We start from the raw sequence: 12222 nt of genomic DNA on the forward strand, positions 1-12222 counted from the left end.
ATGATATTCTTCAGCAAGTGCCAATCTTACGTCTTACCTAGGTACCCTAACATAGCAGTCGTTTAGGCGTCAATACATCACCGCCTGACGACGTAGAGAACAACTGAAATGTCCGTCATCCGTATAGATCCAACATTGCAAGTTGTATTAGTTATACGCGCTCGCCCATAGTTGAGGTTATAGCGTAGGTATGAGATGAGGGTCTGGTGGCGGTTACCGATATACGATTCGAATGAGATGTGACAATAGCTTACATCGGAAGTCCGGAAACTCAATCGCATCCAAAACTCCGATTTCTTTTTTCTTCTTCTTACTTTTTGAAAGGGAACCACGTTACGCCCGATTAGGTAAACGGAATGACGCCAAGTTCTACGTGTCCGGCCAATAGCATTTTATGATTCCTAAAGCAGAACTACCATACTTTGTAACTTGATAGCGCACGTCGCTGCTACATGTGATATCTTAACCGCGCCCATCTAACCGACTCCGCGCAAATCTCCACCATGAGATATAACGATTTCTTTAGCAATTAATTGCTTAGTAGCTTCGTCCAAACATGACAAACTTCTCGGCTAGCCGTTCGCACTCCGGGTTCAAACACTTGGTCTCCCCATGGACTAAGCCTTCTGGCTGCTCGAAAGGAATGCACAAGCTCTTCATTCCCATCGATGGAGCCTTCTGTGCTTCTGGAGTGTTGGGGTCTTCATCAGTGCGGCCGTGTGTAAGTTCTTTAATCTTGTCCTCGCATTTGCCGTCGAGACAGAAGGGGATGATCACCACGTTCTTGGCATCCAGAGCAGGGAGGACGTCGTCCCACTTCTTGATGATAACACGGTGCTCTCTGTAAGCCTTCTCTGCCTTGTTGTACATATCGCTCTGGATAGTTTCGAGGAGTTCGGGGACCTTCGTAGCAAGCTCGGTGAGAGGAATCGTACCTTTCTCACCAGTATCTCGGCGAGCAAAGCTGACAACTTCCTTGGCCGCGTCCTTTGGTCCGAATTCCAGACGGAGAGGGACACCCTTCAGTTCCCAGTCGTTGAACTTCCAAGCTGGGGTATATCCTTCTCTCGTATCGACCTCAGCGCGCACACCCGCCGTCTTGAGGGTCTGCTTGATTTCGGCGAGTTTATCGCTGTGCTTGGCCCTGTCCTCGGGAGTAGTGCTCTTGGTGATACCGACAGGGATTAGAACCGTCTGGATCTTGGCAATTCGTGGAGGGAGGACCAGGCCTTTGTCATCACCGTGTATCATGACCATCACGCCAATAACACGGGTTGATAGACCCCACGAATTCTGCCAAACGTTGATGTGCTTTCCCTTCTCGTTCGGGTCTTCAACGGTGATGTCAAACATCTTGCTAAAGTTTTGCCCAAGACAATGCGAGGTGGCGCCCTGAATGCCTCGTCCGTTGGAAGGGATATAGCCCTCTACCGTAGTCGTGTAGTACCCACCGGCGAATTTCTCATTCTCGGTCTTTCGGCCCCGTACAACAGGGACTGCCAAGAGCTGTTCATATATGGAAGCGTAAAGCTCCAGGATCTGTAAAACCTCCTCGCCGGCAAGCTCCTCGGTCAAGTGCGCGGTGTGGCCCTCTTGCCACAAAAACTCTCGTGCTCTTAAGAAAGGGGTGGTTTGCTTCGCTTCCCATCGTACGACCGAATTCCATTGGTTTAGTCTAAAAGGAAGGTCTCTGTGACTACGAATCCACTTGGCGTAATAAGGGTACATGACTGCTTCGGAGGTAGGGCGAACTGCGACTGGAACCTCGAGGTTTTTATCACCACTGTGAGATGGCTTAGTATTAGCTGCTATTCGACGTAGGCCATACCCGCGATAATAATATTCTGACTCACGCTTTTGTTACCCACGCGAGTTCAGGGGCGAAACCTTCGACGTGGTCCTTCTCCTTCTCTAGCGACTTCTGGGATAAGAACATGGGGAAGTTGGTCTCGTCAACACCTAAAGCCTCGATGTGCTCCGTAAACCATTTGCGAATGACGTTCCAGATATACATAGTCGCAGGGCGCATAATGTAGAAACCCGAAATTTCGGTGTAGTACTCGACCATCTCAGCCTTGAGCACGACCTCTTGATACCATTGCGCGAAGTTGTCCGCCTTGGAGGCAGTAATTCCAATGATATCGTCTACCTTCTTTCCACCCGAGCCAACAACCGGGAGAGTGGCTTGCTTTGCCGCTTTTGCAGCTTTCTCGGCAGCTTTCTTGGCCTCCTTTTCTGCCTTTTTAAGGGCGCTCTTGGATTGCTCGACTGGCTTGTTCTCCTCCATGTTTATCGTCTCCTGGTTTAGTGCTCGATGATATGGCGATAGGCTTCTCTCGAAATAATTAAATTATGAAAGAGGATAGAGTTATTACCACAAGATAAAAATTGATGTGATAAGTTTAAGAGCGGCGGATATTTGAGTCACACCGGAGCGAAATAGATGTGAAGGTGACACCTGGGGTACTGGATAAAAATAAAAATAAAACAGTGTACCTGTACCTCGTACTATGTTGGTAGTAATAACGCGAACTGGAAATTTCAATGGTGCCCCGCGATTTCCCTCTCCTGCCTCTCCCAATAGAGGGGTCCGAGGGGTCCAAACTTATCTTTGGAGGGGCCTGAGGGGCTGACTGGGCTGATAAGAGAAAATGGGACCGTGCGTTTATTATCGGACTAGGAATAACCATTACTTCCGCAAAAAAGTTCCAAGTGCAAGGTGGGTGCTACCTAAGGAAGCTTCACCTAACAAAATATCGAGAGCAGCCTGGTAGCTCCGATTATATCACATTCCCCTCTTTTCCCGACTACACTGGAAGTTGTCTGTTGTTTATAACCAACTTGTTTGTAACCTATAACCAAGTAGAAAGCTTCCTGAAAGATGGCTTCTATGTTTGAGCAGCCTTCGAACGGGACTCTGTTCCTCGGCGGCCAGAAGATTTCCGGTGCGGATATCAGGGATCAGAATGGTAAGTAGCTCCCTACTCCTTAAAGTTGCTTTTAATATTGTTATACACAGCTAATCAAGACATATAGTTCTTGCTACTCAATCCATAGCGAACGTTGTCAAGAGCTCTTTTGGACCTAGCGGTCTAGATAAGATGATGGTGGACGATATTGGAGTACGTAAACTATAGTCCTAAATATCGGTGCTTCATAACTGACTATATTTATTATAGGATGTCACAGTAACCAACGACGGCGCGACCATCCTCAGCTTACTAGATGTCGAACACCCCGCTGGAAAGATCCTCGTCGACTTAGCGCATCAGCAGGATAAAGAAGTCGGTGATGGAACAACTTCGGTAGTGCTTATCGCCGCCGAACTCCTACGCCGAGCAAACGAGCTTGTGAAGAACCGAATACACCCAACTACTATCATCACAGGCTACAGACTTGCTTTGAGAGAGGCCATAAAATACATGAATGAGAATGTCAGCACTAAAGTGGAAAACCTCGGCCGCGAATCGCTACTCAGCATCGCCAGGACGTCAATGTCCAGCAAGATTATCGGCGCCGACTCCGACTTCTTTGCCAACATGGTTGTTGATGCTCTCCAAGCAGTCAAGACGACAAATAACCGTGGCGAGGTGAAATATCCCGTCAAGGCAGTCAACATCCTAAAAGCACATGGCAAGGGCGTCTTAGAATCCGTCTTGGTCAAGGGATATGCTCTAAACTGTACCGTTGCATCGCAAGCAATGACTACGCGGGTACAGGATGCTAAGATTGCAGTACTTGATATGAACCTGCAAAAGGAGAGGATGAAGTTGGGCGTACAAATCACAGTCGATGACCCTCAACAACTCGAACAGATCCGCGCACGAGAATCAGGAATGGTTATCGAGAGAGTGGAGATGATACTGAAGGCCGGAGCAAATGTTATTCTAACGACCAAGGGCATTGACGACATGTGCTTGAAGCTCTTCATCGAGCGTGGCGCCATGGCCGTGAGGCGATGCAAGAAGGAAGACCTGCGACGAATTGCAAAGGCTACCGGCGCGACCCTATTGAGCACACTTTCTGATCTGAACGGTGACGAGCGATTTGAACCTTCGTACTTGGGCCACGCCGAAGAAGTTGTTCAAGAACGCATTTCAGACGATGAGTGCATCATGGTTAAGGGGACCAAAACGCACTCGTCAGCCTCTATCCTCCTTCGAGGACCAAACGACTTCACACTCGACGAGATGGAGCGATCCGTTCACGATTCGCTTTGTGCGGTTAAGCGAACTTTAGAGAGCGGCAGCATCGTGCCCGGTGGTGGAGCGGTGGAAACCGCACTGCACATCTACCTAGAAGAGTTTGCAGGCACAGTCGGCTCGAGAGAGCAGCTAGCCATTGGAGAGTTCGCGCAATCGCTTCTCGTTATTCCCAAGACATTAGCCGTCAACGCCGCCAAAGATGCAAGCGAACTAGTGGCGCAATTACGGTCTCGACACGCTCTATCGCAGAGGACACAAGATGGAGAAGCCAACGAGGACGAGAAGACGATCGCGAAAAAGAAGAACTACAAGAACTACGGTTTGGATCTGATGAAGGGAAAGGTGGTCGACGAGATTAAAGCTGGCGTATTAGAACCCAGTATGAGCAAGGTTCGACAGCTGAAGAGTGCGGTGGAGGCGTGTATCAGCATAATGAGAATCGACACCCTGATCAAGCTGGATCCGGAGGAGAGGGGAGAGCCGGATGATGGCCATGGACACTGATAGAAAATAAAGGAAAACATGGTGGGCGCGAGGCGTTCCTAATAGGGAGACGGTTTGAGACACAAGTCTACCTAATTATACAACCCAAATTCCGGATCCGAGGCAATCAAACCGTCCACCTACATTAGCGTCCAGTGGCATTCCAGTACGTGCACCATGTAGTGTGATGATGGGGTTATAATATGTAGTAACCAAGGTCAGCAGAGCTCATTCCCATGTAAGTCGACCTCTAAGTCCCACCCGTACACCTAAATTCGAGGCGGGTTGCATCGGCATGATGTCCCCACAAGGTTCGCGGTATAACCGAGACCCACCTGCCTCGAGCCCCATCCCGCTCAGCTTATTAGTCCGCCTTTTTGTAGTAATCGTAGACTCGCCAACTTAATTTAACCCATTATCGTGGACCTTCTTATAAAAGGTATGTATTTCATATACTTCTTCTGCCAAAATCCCTCTACTATTACCTTCTCGAGACCGTGAAGAAGATAGGCATAATGCCGATTTGAATTATTACCGTTTTTGGCCAAGTGGTCCGCCGAACCCCGGTCCGAGATCGAGACCCGGAGCGGCTCAAAGTCAGCCAAGAAGACCGGTAGACTCACCGGCTTTCTCGAATTTCTGCATTTTGTTACATAAAAACCATGGAGTCTTGGCCTATGTAGTACTAGGCCACCGCAACCCCCCCAATTTCTTCTTGTAACCGTGGTTCAAGGTAATGGACTAGTCCCGATACATGCATGTCGACTGGTCACCGGTTTTCATATTGGGGCCCCTATCCGCAGGGTTCATACGTCAAGATTATTTATACTTTATACAACGAGTATATGTATTGCTGGTAGTACCTTCCCACGTTTCTGTGGCTGCCTTTTTTAGCCATCTCTTCGTTCTTGCTCAGCAGTCTGGCGTTGGCATGTTACCAATAGGCTTTTCTTTAAACGCTTGAGTGTTGCTAAGTCTTGCAGGAAACGACATTCCTTAGGTCAACCCATTATCGTACCACGTCTACTATACCCAACGAATACGCTTGGATCCCGGACGTTTATAACGATTACAGTCTCGGTGACGCAAGGCTTTGCTATTTATTCCGTACTGCTAGGAGGTACTTATACAAATAGTAGTTGACAATATGGGCTCCGCTTCTCAAGACACTTATGTCCTCCCCGAGGCTACGGCTCCCTCGCTAGTACTCGCACATCCAACCGATACCGAGAAACACCGAACCTGGACTCTCAACCATAGAGAATGGGGTGGTGCTCTAGCTCTCGAGGAGTACCTGAAGCGAGAGCCGTACTTCACTACTATCCCCTTAACACGCGACGGCGGTATGACACACTGGATTCTCACGGACTCGTCTTGGTCGGCAGATAGAGGGGGAAACCGTCCGGTCCTTGCGTCGTGCGAGTCTATTAGAAAGCGGGTGTTAGTTGCTTCCCCAAGCGATAATACAGTACACGATGGCGTGGGCCACGGTATCGGGTCCGTCTTCACGTATCCCGAATTCCGCGGGAACCGGTACGCAGCTCGCATGCTCAACGAGCTGGGCCCCGCGCTGAGGAAGTGGCAATCCGACGGTCGTGACGCCGTATGCTCGGCTCTTTGGTCGGATATTGGCAAGACGTACTACGCGAAAAAGGGCTGGGCCGCGTTCCCCAGTCTGCACGTCGAATTCCTAGTATCCACCAACCACCAGACTGGAGAAAGCGGGGGGGACAAAGTCTCGCCTATAACATACGATAATCTAGAACCCCTCTGCCAACGAGACGAGCAGCTCTTAAAAGAAAAGCTCCTACATACAGCGCAAAAAACAAGCCGCACAAGCGTAGCTTTCGCCCCCGACCACGATACCCTACGGTGGCATCTCTACAGAGACGACTTCATCGCCTCCATCCTCTTCAAATCAGACCCGTCACAATCACAAGAACCCTTCTCCAGAGGCGCGCTAGCCGGTCCCCAAGGCCGTCGCGTCTGGGCCCTCTGGTCGCGGAACTACTACGGCGGCGGCAGCGGCAGCGCCCCGGCTGATAACGTCGATAAAAACACGCTGTACATACTGCGGCTGGTCGTCGAGCCGGAAGAGTCCTCAGAAGAAGGAGAAGACGAGAATCCGAGCGAGGATATACACGAGGCGTTTGCGGCTGTGATACAAGCTGCGCTACGAGAGGCTTCCCGCTGGCATCTCGGAAAAGTCGATCTGTGGAACCCGTCGCCGACTGTCAAGAAGTTGATCGATAGGAGCGGGTTCCGGCACCGCTGGGTAGAAAGGGATGAGGATAGCATACCGAGCATGATGTGGTACGGAGACGAGGACGTTCGCGATGTCGAGTGGGTTGCCAATGAGAAGTACTGCTGGTGCTGAGAAATAATACAATACAATGCGATACGATACGAGAGGGGATTGATTAAGGAACAAAGAACGAAGAAACAGAGCAGAGCAGCACAATTAGAGCGAAGAGGAGCATGCAGAGAAGTTGTTTTAGAATGAGTTTCATTAAGCCTTGGTAACGGCTATCTGGGGTATCTATAGAAACTTGCTTTGCTCCGAACAGACTTGGGACGGAGATATCATCATTAGGGATGGCCAGAGTTACCTTTCCAGACAGCACTGGTGTGTATAGATTAGGTAGCTTCTCAATCATCAACTCCCTCTAACTACCTAAGTAAGCCTGTCGACGATAATAGGATATAGGCAACCGTGTCCTGCTATAACCTCGGCCATCTGGTCAGAAAGATCGAATACCCAGCAGAAAGAGCAAAAAAGGCTCCGTAGCAGAGAATAAATTAGGTAACATACACGCACACATGGCTCTCTCAAACCTCCCCCTTTCACGTCCAATTCGTATGCTGCAATGATGTATGTATATCTTCCTCAACGCCAAGCCGGGAGAACTTCACTTCTAAAGGCGGAAGTGCTTGCAAAATCCGTAGTTAGACCGCAAAGTAAACAAGGCTAAATGCACACACAACGTTCCGTGGCTTCCCCTTGAATGATGTATCTATCGAATGGGCACCTTCGACGAAGGGCAAAAGCCAAAGCAACCAGATAACAGGCGGCATTTACCAACTCCGAGAAAAAAAAACTCGGAAAATGCGAACTTGATAGCTAGGTACTTGATAGGTCCTTCTGTGAACGAGGCTTGTAAAGGGCAAGACGCGTTAGAGTATAAGGGGTGGTGGGGAGACGGCAATTGTAGCTAGGTAGCTATCCGAAAAAACGAAAGTTGTAAGCGTTTGGATCCCGTGCGTTTAGAAAACCATTCATTGGTGGTCTGTAGACCGGAACGAGATGATCTACAGGGATATCTTGGGGCCGCCCGTTGACCATACGTCGATGCACTACTTGAGGTGCTGGCTGACGTCCAGGAGCTAACTGGTCCACGGGGCGCTGCGGGGCACCCGGCTGGGGAATCGGAGGAACGACCCGAGGGGCGTGTCTGGCTGGTATGCCTTGTAGAGGTTGCATTGGAGGTGGATGTCCGGCTCTAATCGCCGCAAGCCGCCGTTCAAACTCTGCCCGGTTCAGTTCTCGAAATTGCTCTCGAAATTGCTCTGGTAGGTGTCCCGGGGGTACCGGGGGCATCGGGATCGGGATCGGGGGTGGGTTTCTACCATTTATGTCCCCGTGCTGTGCCGCGATGCCTGGTGGACCTTGACGAACAAACTGGGGACCACCAGCCGCAGCTACGGGTTGAGCCTCAGGGTTCACAGCGAGAAGAGCCGCATGACGCTGCCGCGCAAGACGGTTGAGGCGATCGATGCGAATGTTCATATTCTCAATAACATTCGCGGGAACGGCCGGAGCGCCCTGTGTCGAGTTACCCTTTCTACGTTTTTGATCGTCTTGCAAAACTTGTTCTGAGATGTTGATTTTCAACACGTCTTCTGTCTGTATGTATAGCACGAATATTAGAGATAAATTTGGACCAACAGATTGAAGTTGAAATGGGACAGACTTTAGACTGAAGGAATAACGGGGTAGAAAAAAGGACTTACGATATTAGTATTATCTTCTAGCATTTTCTGGCGAGCTTGCTCTTCCGCTTGCTGTACCTCTTGTTGGTGACGCTCCTCGGTCTTATCGAACAGCGGACACTGGCCTTCTTTTCCGCCCCTTGAAGAATCATCGAAATGTCTATAGTCGGTAATAGTCTGGCGACAAACATAACACTGCAATGTACGACATTTGGTACAACAAATCTTATTGCAGCCGTTCAACTTCAAATAGGGATTTTTACCTGTAGCTAAGGTGTTAGTTAGATGCATATAACTTCTTGGGAAAAGGGTCTTTTACATTGATTGCAACGCCGGATTAATGCCGCGCTCATCGCCTCCTCAAGAACGTGTCGAGCGTCAAGACCATGATCAACAGCGGCTTCGGCGCAAGTCTTTGGTATATGTGTTTCCTTACGGCAAAGGCGACAGCTGATCTTTTCACAACCCGGATTGACACAGGTAAACTCCTTGTCAACGTCAACAGGGGGGTATTCCGCTGCATATGGGCAAAATGGGCATGTCTCGAGATTCTCGATGCCGGCCATACGCAACACGGCTTCCTGCTCAAGCCGCTCCAAGACCACACGAAGCTTCTTCTTAAGAAATAGCTTTTTCTGGTCTGCGGAGAAACCAGCCTCGCATCCGTCCATAGACATGCACGATATTTCGTATTTAGACAGGCCAATATTTGTCTCTACCTGAGATCTCATGCAATTCCGACAAAACCAATGAACATTCTCGCCGTCGCAATGAATCATTCGGTTGAGAGGAAACTCGTCAAAGCAACAGCCGCAATCAACCACCTCGCCGATCGACTTCGCATGGGCAAAGTTTTTCTCCTCTTCCGCCTTGCGAGCAACTTCTGCGTCCTTAATGGTTTTCAAATCCCTGGCAGCACGTAATTCTTCGATTGCTGCTCTCTGCTCCTCGTTGTATTCGCTCATGTCAAGATTATCAATACGATCTGGTAAGAACGATACTACTGTTCTTGACGCTCGTCGTTTTTCCGCCCAAGGAGGCCTCGCGTTATCCCAGTTGCGGATGGCATCGTCCATCTTCGTATACGTCTCGAAGATAGATCCTCCATTGGCGCGCAATAAGTTCTTGATCGCTGGTATCGGGACTTTTGGGAAACTGGAATACGTCAGTCTTAGACATAGAACTAGAATTTACCCGCGACGAGAGTAGATTAATAGTAAAAACCAAGAATAGTATGGAAAAGTAAATATTGACATACTGCGACTATGTTAGCTTCTGTAGTATAAAAAGAGATGGTTAAGATGCCTCGAAAAGAAGGGGTTGATTGATTCTTTAGACGCACCTCGGAAGATAAAAGTTTCTTTGCCAGATCTTTATAGTCTGATTTCGTAACCGTAGTTCCCTGGTAGTCAACTTGCTCCAGCTTCTTTCTGGTCGCTCTTATGACAGCATTTTCGGCCTTTCTAGCTTCTTCGGCCTCGTCGTCAGCCTCGTCGTCAACATCGCTATTGTCGTCCTCCGCTCGCTTGCGCTTCAGATCACGGGACTGAACCGGATATTTTTCACCCTTCTCCTGTCGATCAAGAATAGCGCCAATGGTAAAATCCGAATTGTATTTATTTTCAGCGATAATCTGGTCCAGATATGTTGGGCATATATCAGGGAACACGGCTTTGACATGATCTTTGCAGGTATTCTGGGCTGCTAACGATGTTTCGAAGTTCTTGGGGTCATCTACCGGATTTTCGAAGTCTCCAATATCTTCGTAACCTTCTAGATACTCAAGGGGATCGTCGGCAATCTCCACCACGCCTTGCAGCGCATCTTGGCCGTCTATATCGTCATCTATATCGTCATCTATTATGATGGGATACTGTTGTCCCGCCATTTTGGCGTTGTCACGGTTTTGCGACACTGGGGGAATAGGACTACGGACGACCCCAAGTCGCTTGAACCTGCGACGAATCCGAGCCCTTAAGCGACCGGCAAGGTCGGCCCTGGATAACCTTTGGCCCATACGAATTAGTGCTTGATTAACATCGCGAAAATGCATAGCGCTTATGATGTAAAATATAAGGACAAAGGAAAGAGTAAGCCCGAAGTTTTAAGGGGGCTAGTGTAGAAGGAAGGTAGTCGCGAGACGGAGAGATAATACTCAACATTGGGCACATGTCTTAAATATTGGAGATAGGAAGAGGGAAGGAGGAAGGTGGAAAGTGGAAGGGGGAAAGGGGAAAGGGGGGGGAGGAAGAGAGTATAAACTTATTAAAACGTCTAAGCACACAGGGCTGACGTGCACCTACTACAGGTAAATTACCTATATACTTTACCGGCGCGCGGGCAGAAGAAGTAGTTGCTTACCTAAAAAGGAAAGTTTGACCAAGATCAGATAATATGTATGTCCAAGTACCTAACCTCTGTAAAGTGCTTGCGACTTGGTACCGCAACGTCTAGTACCTCGAGGCGAGTGCCGATAGACTGCCGATAGTCCTGTTCAGGTAATTCAGGTAATCTTCGAGGGGGCAATTTGGGTATGTGCGAATGTGTGTATATGCCTACCGTATACGGTGCATACCTCTGGTCAAGGCTGGATTGGTACCTAGACAAGATATAGGACTTGTCCGTGCGGAATACCAACAATAAGAATATTAAGAGAAATAGTTAATCAAAAGAAAGGTTGTTCCAACTCGAGGTAGGATATTTCGCGCATACACCCACCGCCACATACGTACCTCATGGACTAAGTAAGTATGTCGGCGATGACCCTAGGTACCTGTGTCCGAATGTGCTTGAATGGGCGGGATTGTAGCGAAGCGAGAGACAAACAAAGTAGGCAAAATAAGATGGAAAAAATGGAGTAGCGCTACCAACAAGGCAGATAAACAGATGAGTGTATGTATGCACTGTCCACTGTCCCCGGGCCGTTAACGTGGTGAGGAAGACTCGAATTATTATTTCCTAGGTAACTTGGGTGCCGGGTGTCAAGAGCGCCATTTCACCAATTATGTGTGGGTGAGTGTACGAAAACGTCACTAATCACGGTTGACGACGACTCGAATCAGGCTGTCAGGCTGCTGGCAGTCGAAAGGAAACCCCGCTCTCTGAGATGGTAATAAATGACAATAGTAATGGTAATCTCAATAGAGCATACCTGCCATCAGAGGTAGCCAGCTCAATGCCCTTACTTCGATGATCCGATAATGGGATGATAATTCTGTAGGTAGTCTTACAGCGGTACGGATCGGTACAGTAGCTGCGCTCTGAGGGCGACCGGTCGCAAAACTTACATTTATCTCATTGCTATCGGAACGAAGAGGGTTTGAGATATGATTTGTTAGGTTAGGTTAGGTTTGGTAGTTATATACAAACAAGAACTGGCCAGGTATACGAAACGAAGGTACGTGATCGTGATACCACCGAGTTTTAGTTAGATGTTAGATAGGGAGATAGGCAGGGCCAACTTAATTTGAGAATAAGTTGATAAGGATTTTGGTGTGGAAGGGGGGAAATAAATTGAGGCTCTGGTAGGCAGGCTATCCTTTTG

At 48.8% G+C, this 12222-nt stretch overlaps 4 protein-coding genes across 4 annotated transcripts; 2 read left to right on the top strand and 2 right to left on the bottom strand.

The window, feature by feature from the left end:
- Window positions 1–537: 537 nt before the first annotated feature.
- Window positions 538–2287, bottom strand: F5Y00DRAFT_253135 (proline-tRNA ligase-like protein; the record flags this gene model as incomplete). Its single annotated transcript, XM_048010015.1, has 2 exons — window positions 538–1783; window positions 1854–2287. 2 exons carry the CDS (start codon window positions 2285–2287, stop codon window positions 538–540), a joined length of 1680 nt encoding a protein of 559 aa, XP_047864829.1.
- A 594-nt stretch (window positions 2288–2881) lies between these two features.
- On the top strand, window positions 2882–4709 carry F5Y00DRAFT_262057 (T-complex protein 1; the record flags this gene model as incomplete). Its single annotated transcript, XM_048011316.1, has 3 exons — window positions 2882–2969; window positions 3037–3122; window positions 3180–4709. The coding sequence occupies 3 exons, from the start codon at window positions 2882–2884 to the stop codon at window positions 4707–4709; spliced, it is 1704 nt and encodes a 567-aa protein (XP_047864830.1).
- A 1126-nt stretch (window positions 4710–5835) lies between these two features.
- Window positions 5836–7065, top strand: F5Y00DRAFT_262058 (uncharacterized protein; the record flags this gene model as incomplete). The annotated part of the gene is made up of 1 exon (XM_048011317.1): window positions 5836–7065. The coding sequence occupies one exon, from the start codon at window positions 5836–5838 to the stop codon at window positions 7063–7065; it is 1230 nt and encodes a 409-aa protein (XP_047864831.1).
- A 607-nt stretch (window positions 7066–7672) lies between these two features.
- Window positions 7673–10240, bottom strand: F5Y00DRAFT_76729 (uncharacterized protein). The gene is made up of 4 exons (XM_048014125.1): window positions 10021–10240; window positions 8998–9833; window positions 8700–8941; window positions 7673–8592 (listed from the first exon to the last, which is right to left on the bottom strand). The coding sequence occupies exons 2-4, from the start codon at window positions 9752–9754 to the stop codon at window positions 7909–7911; spliced, it is 1683 nt and encodes a 560-aa protein (XP_047864832.1). The 5' UTR covers window positions 9755–9833; window positions 10021–10240; the 3' UTR covers window positions 7673–7908.
- Between the last annotated feature and the right edge of the window lie 1982 nt (window positions 10241–12222).

The sequence above is a fragment of the Daldinia vernicosa genome, assembly GCF_022497035.1.
Source record: "Daldinia vernicosa strain CBS 139.73 unplaced genomic scaffold F5Y00scaffold_23, whole genome shotgun sequence".
Taxonomy (NCBI): domain Eukaryota; kingdom Fungi; phylum Ascomycota; class Sordariomycetes; order Xylariales; family Hypoxylaceae; genus Daldinia; species Daldinia vernicosa.

Excerpts from the sequence above, each read along its gene's own strand:
- F5Y00DRAFT_76729 (XM_048014125.1), bottom strand. The coding sequence starts at position 9,754 with ATGGACGATGCCATCCGCAACTGGGATAACGCGAGGCCTCCTTGGGCG. Across the intron at positions 8,942-8,997 it reads AATCCGGCGTTGCAATCAAT|GTAAAAATCCCTATTTGAAG; the intron begins GTAAAAGACCCT and ends CCTTAGCTACAG. Across the intron at positions 8,593-8,699 it reads TAGAAGATAATACTAATATC|ACAGAAGACGTGTTGAAAAT; the intron begins GTAAGTCCTTTT and ends CTATACATACAG.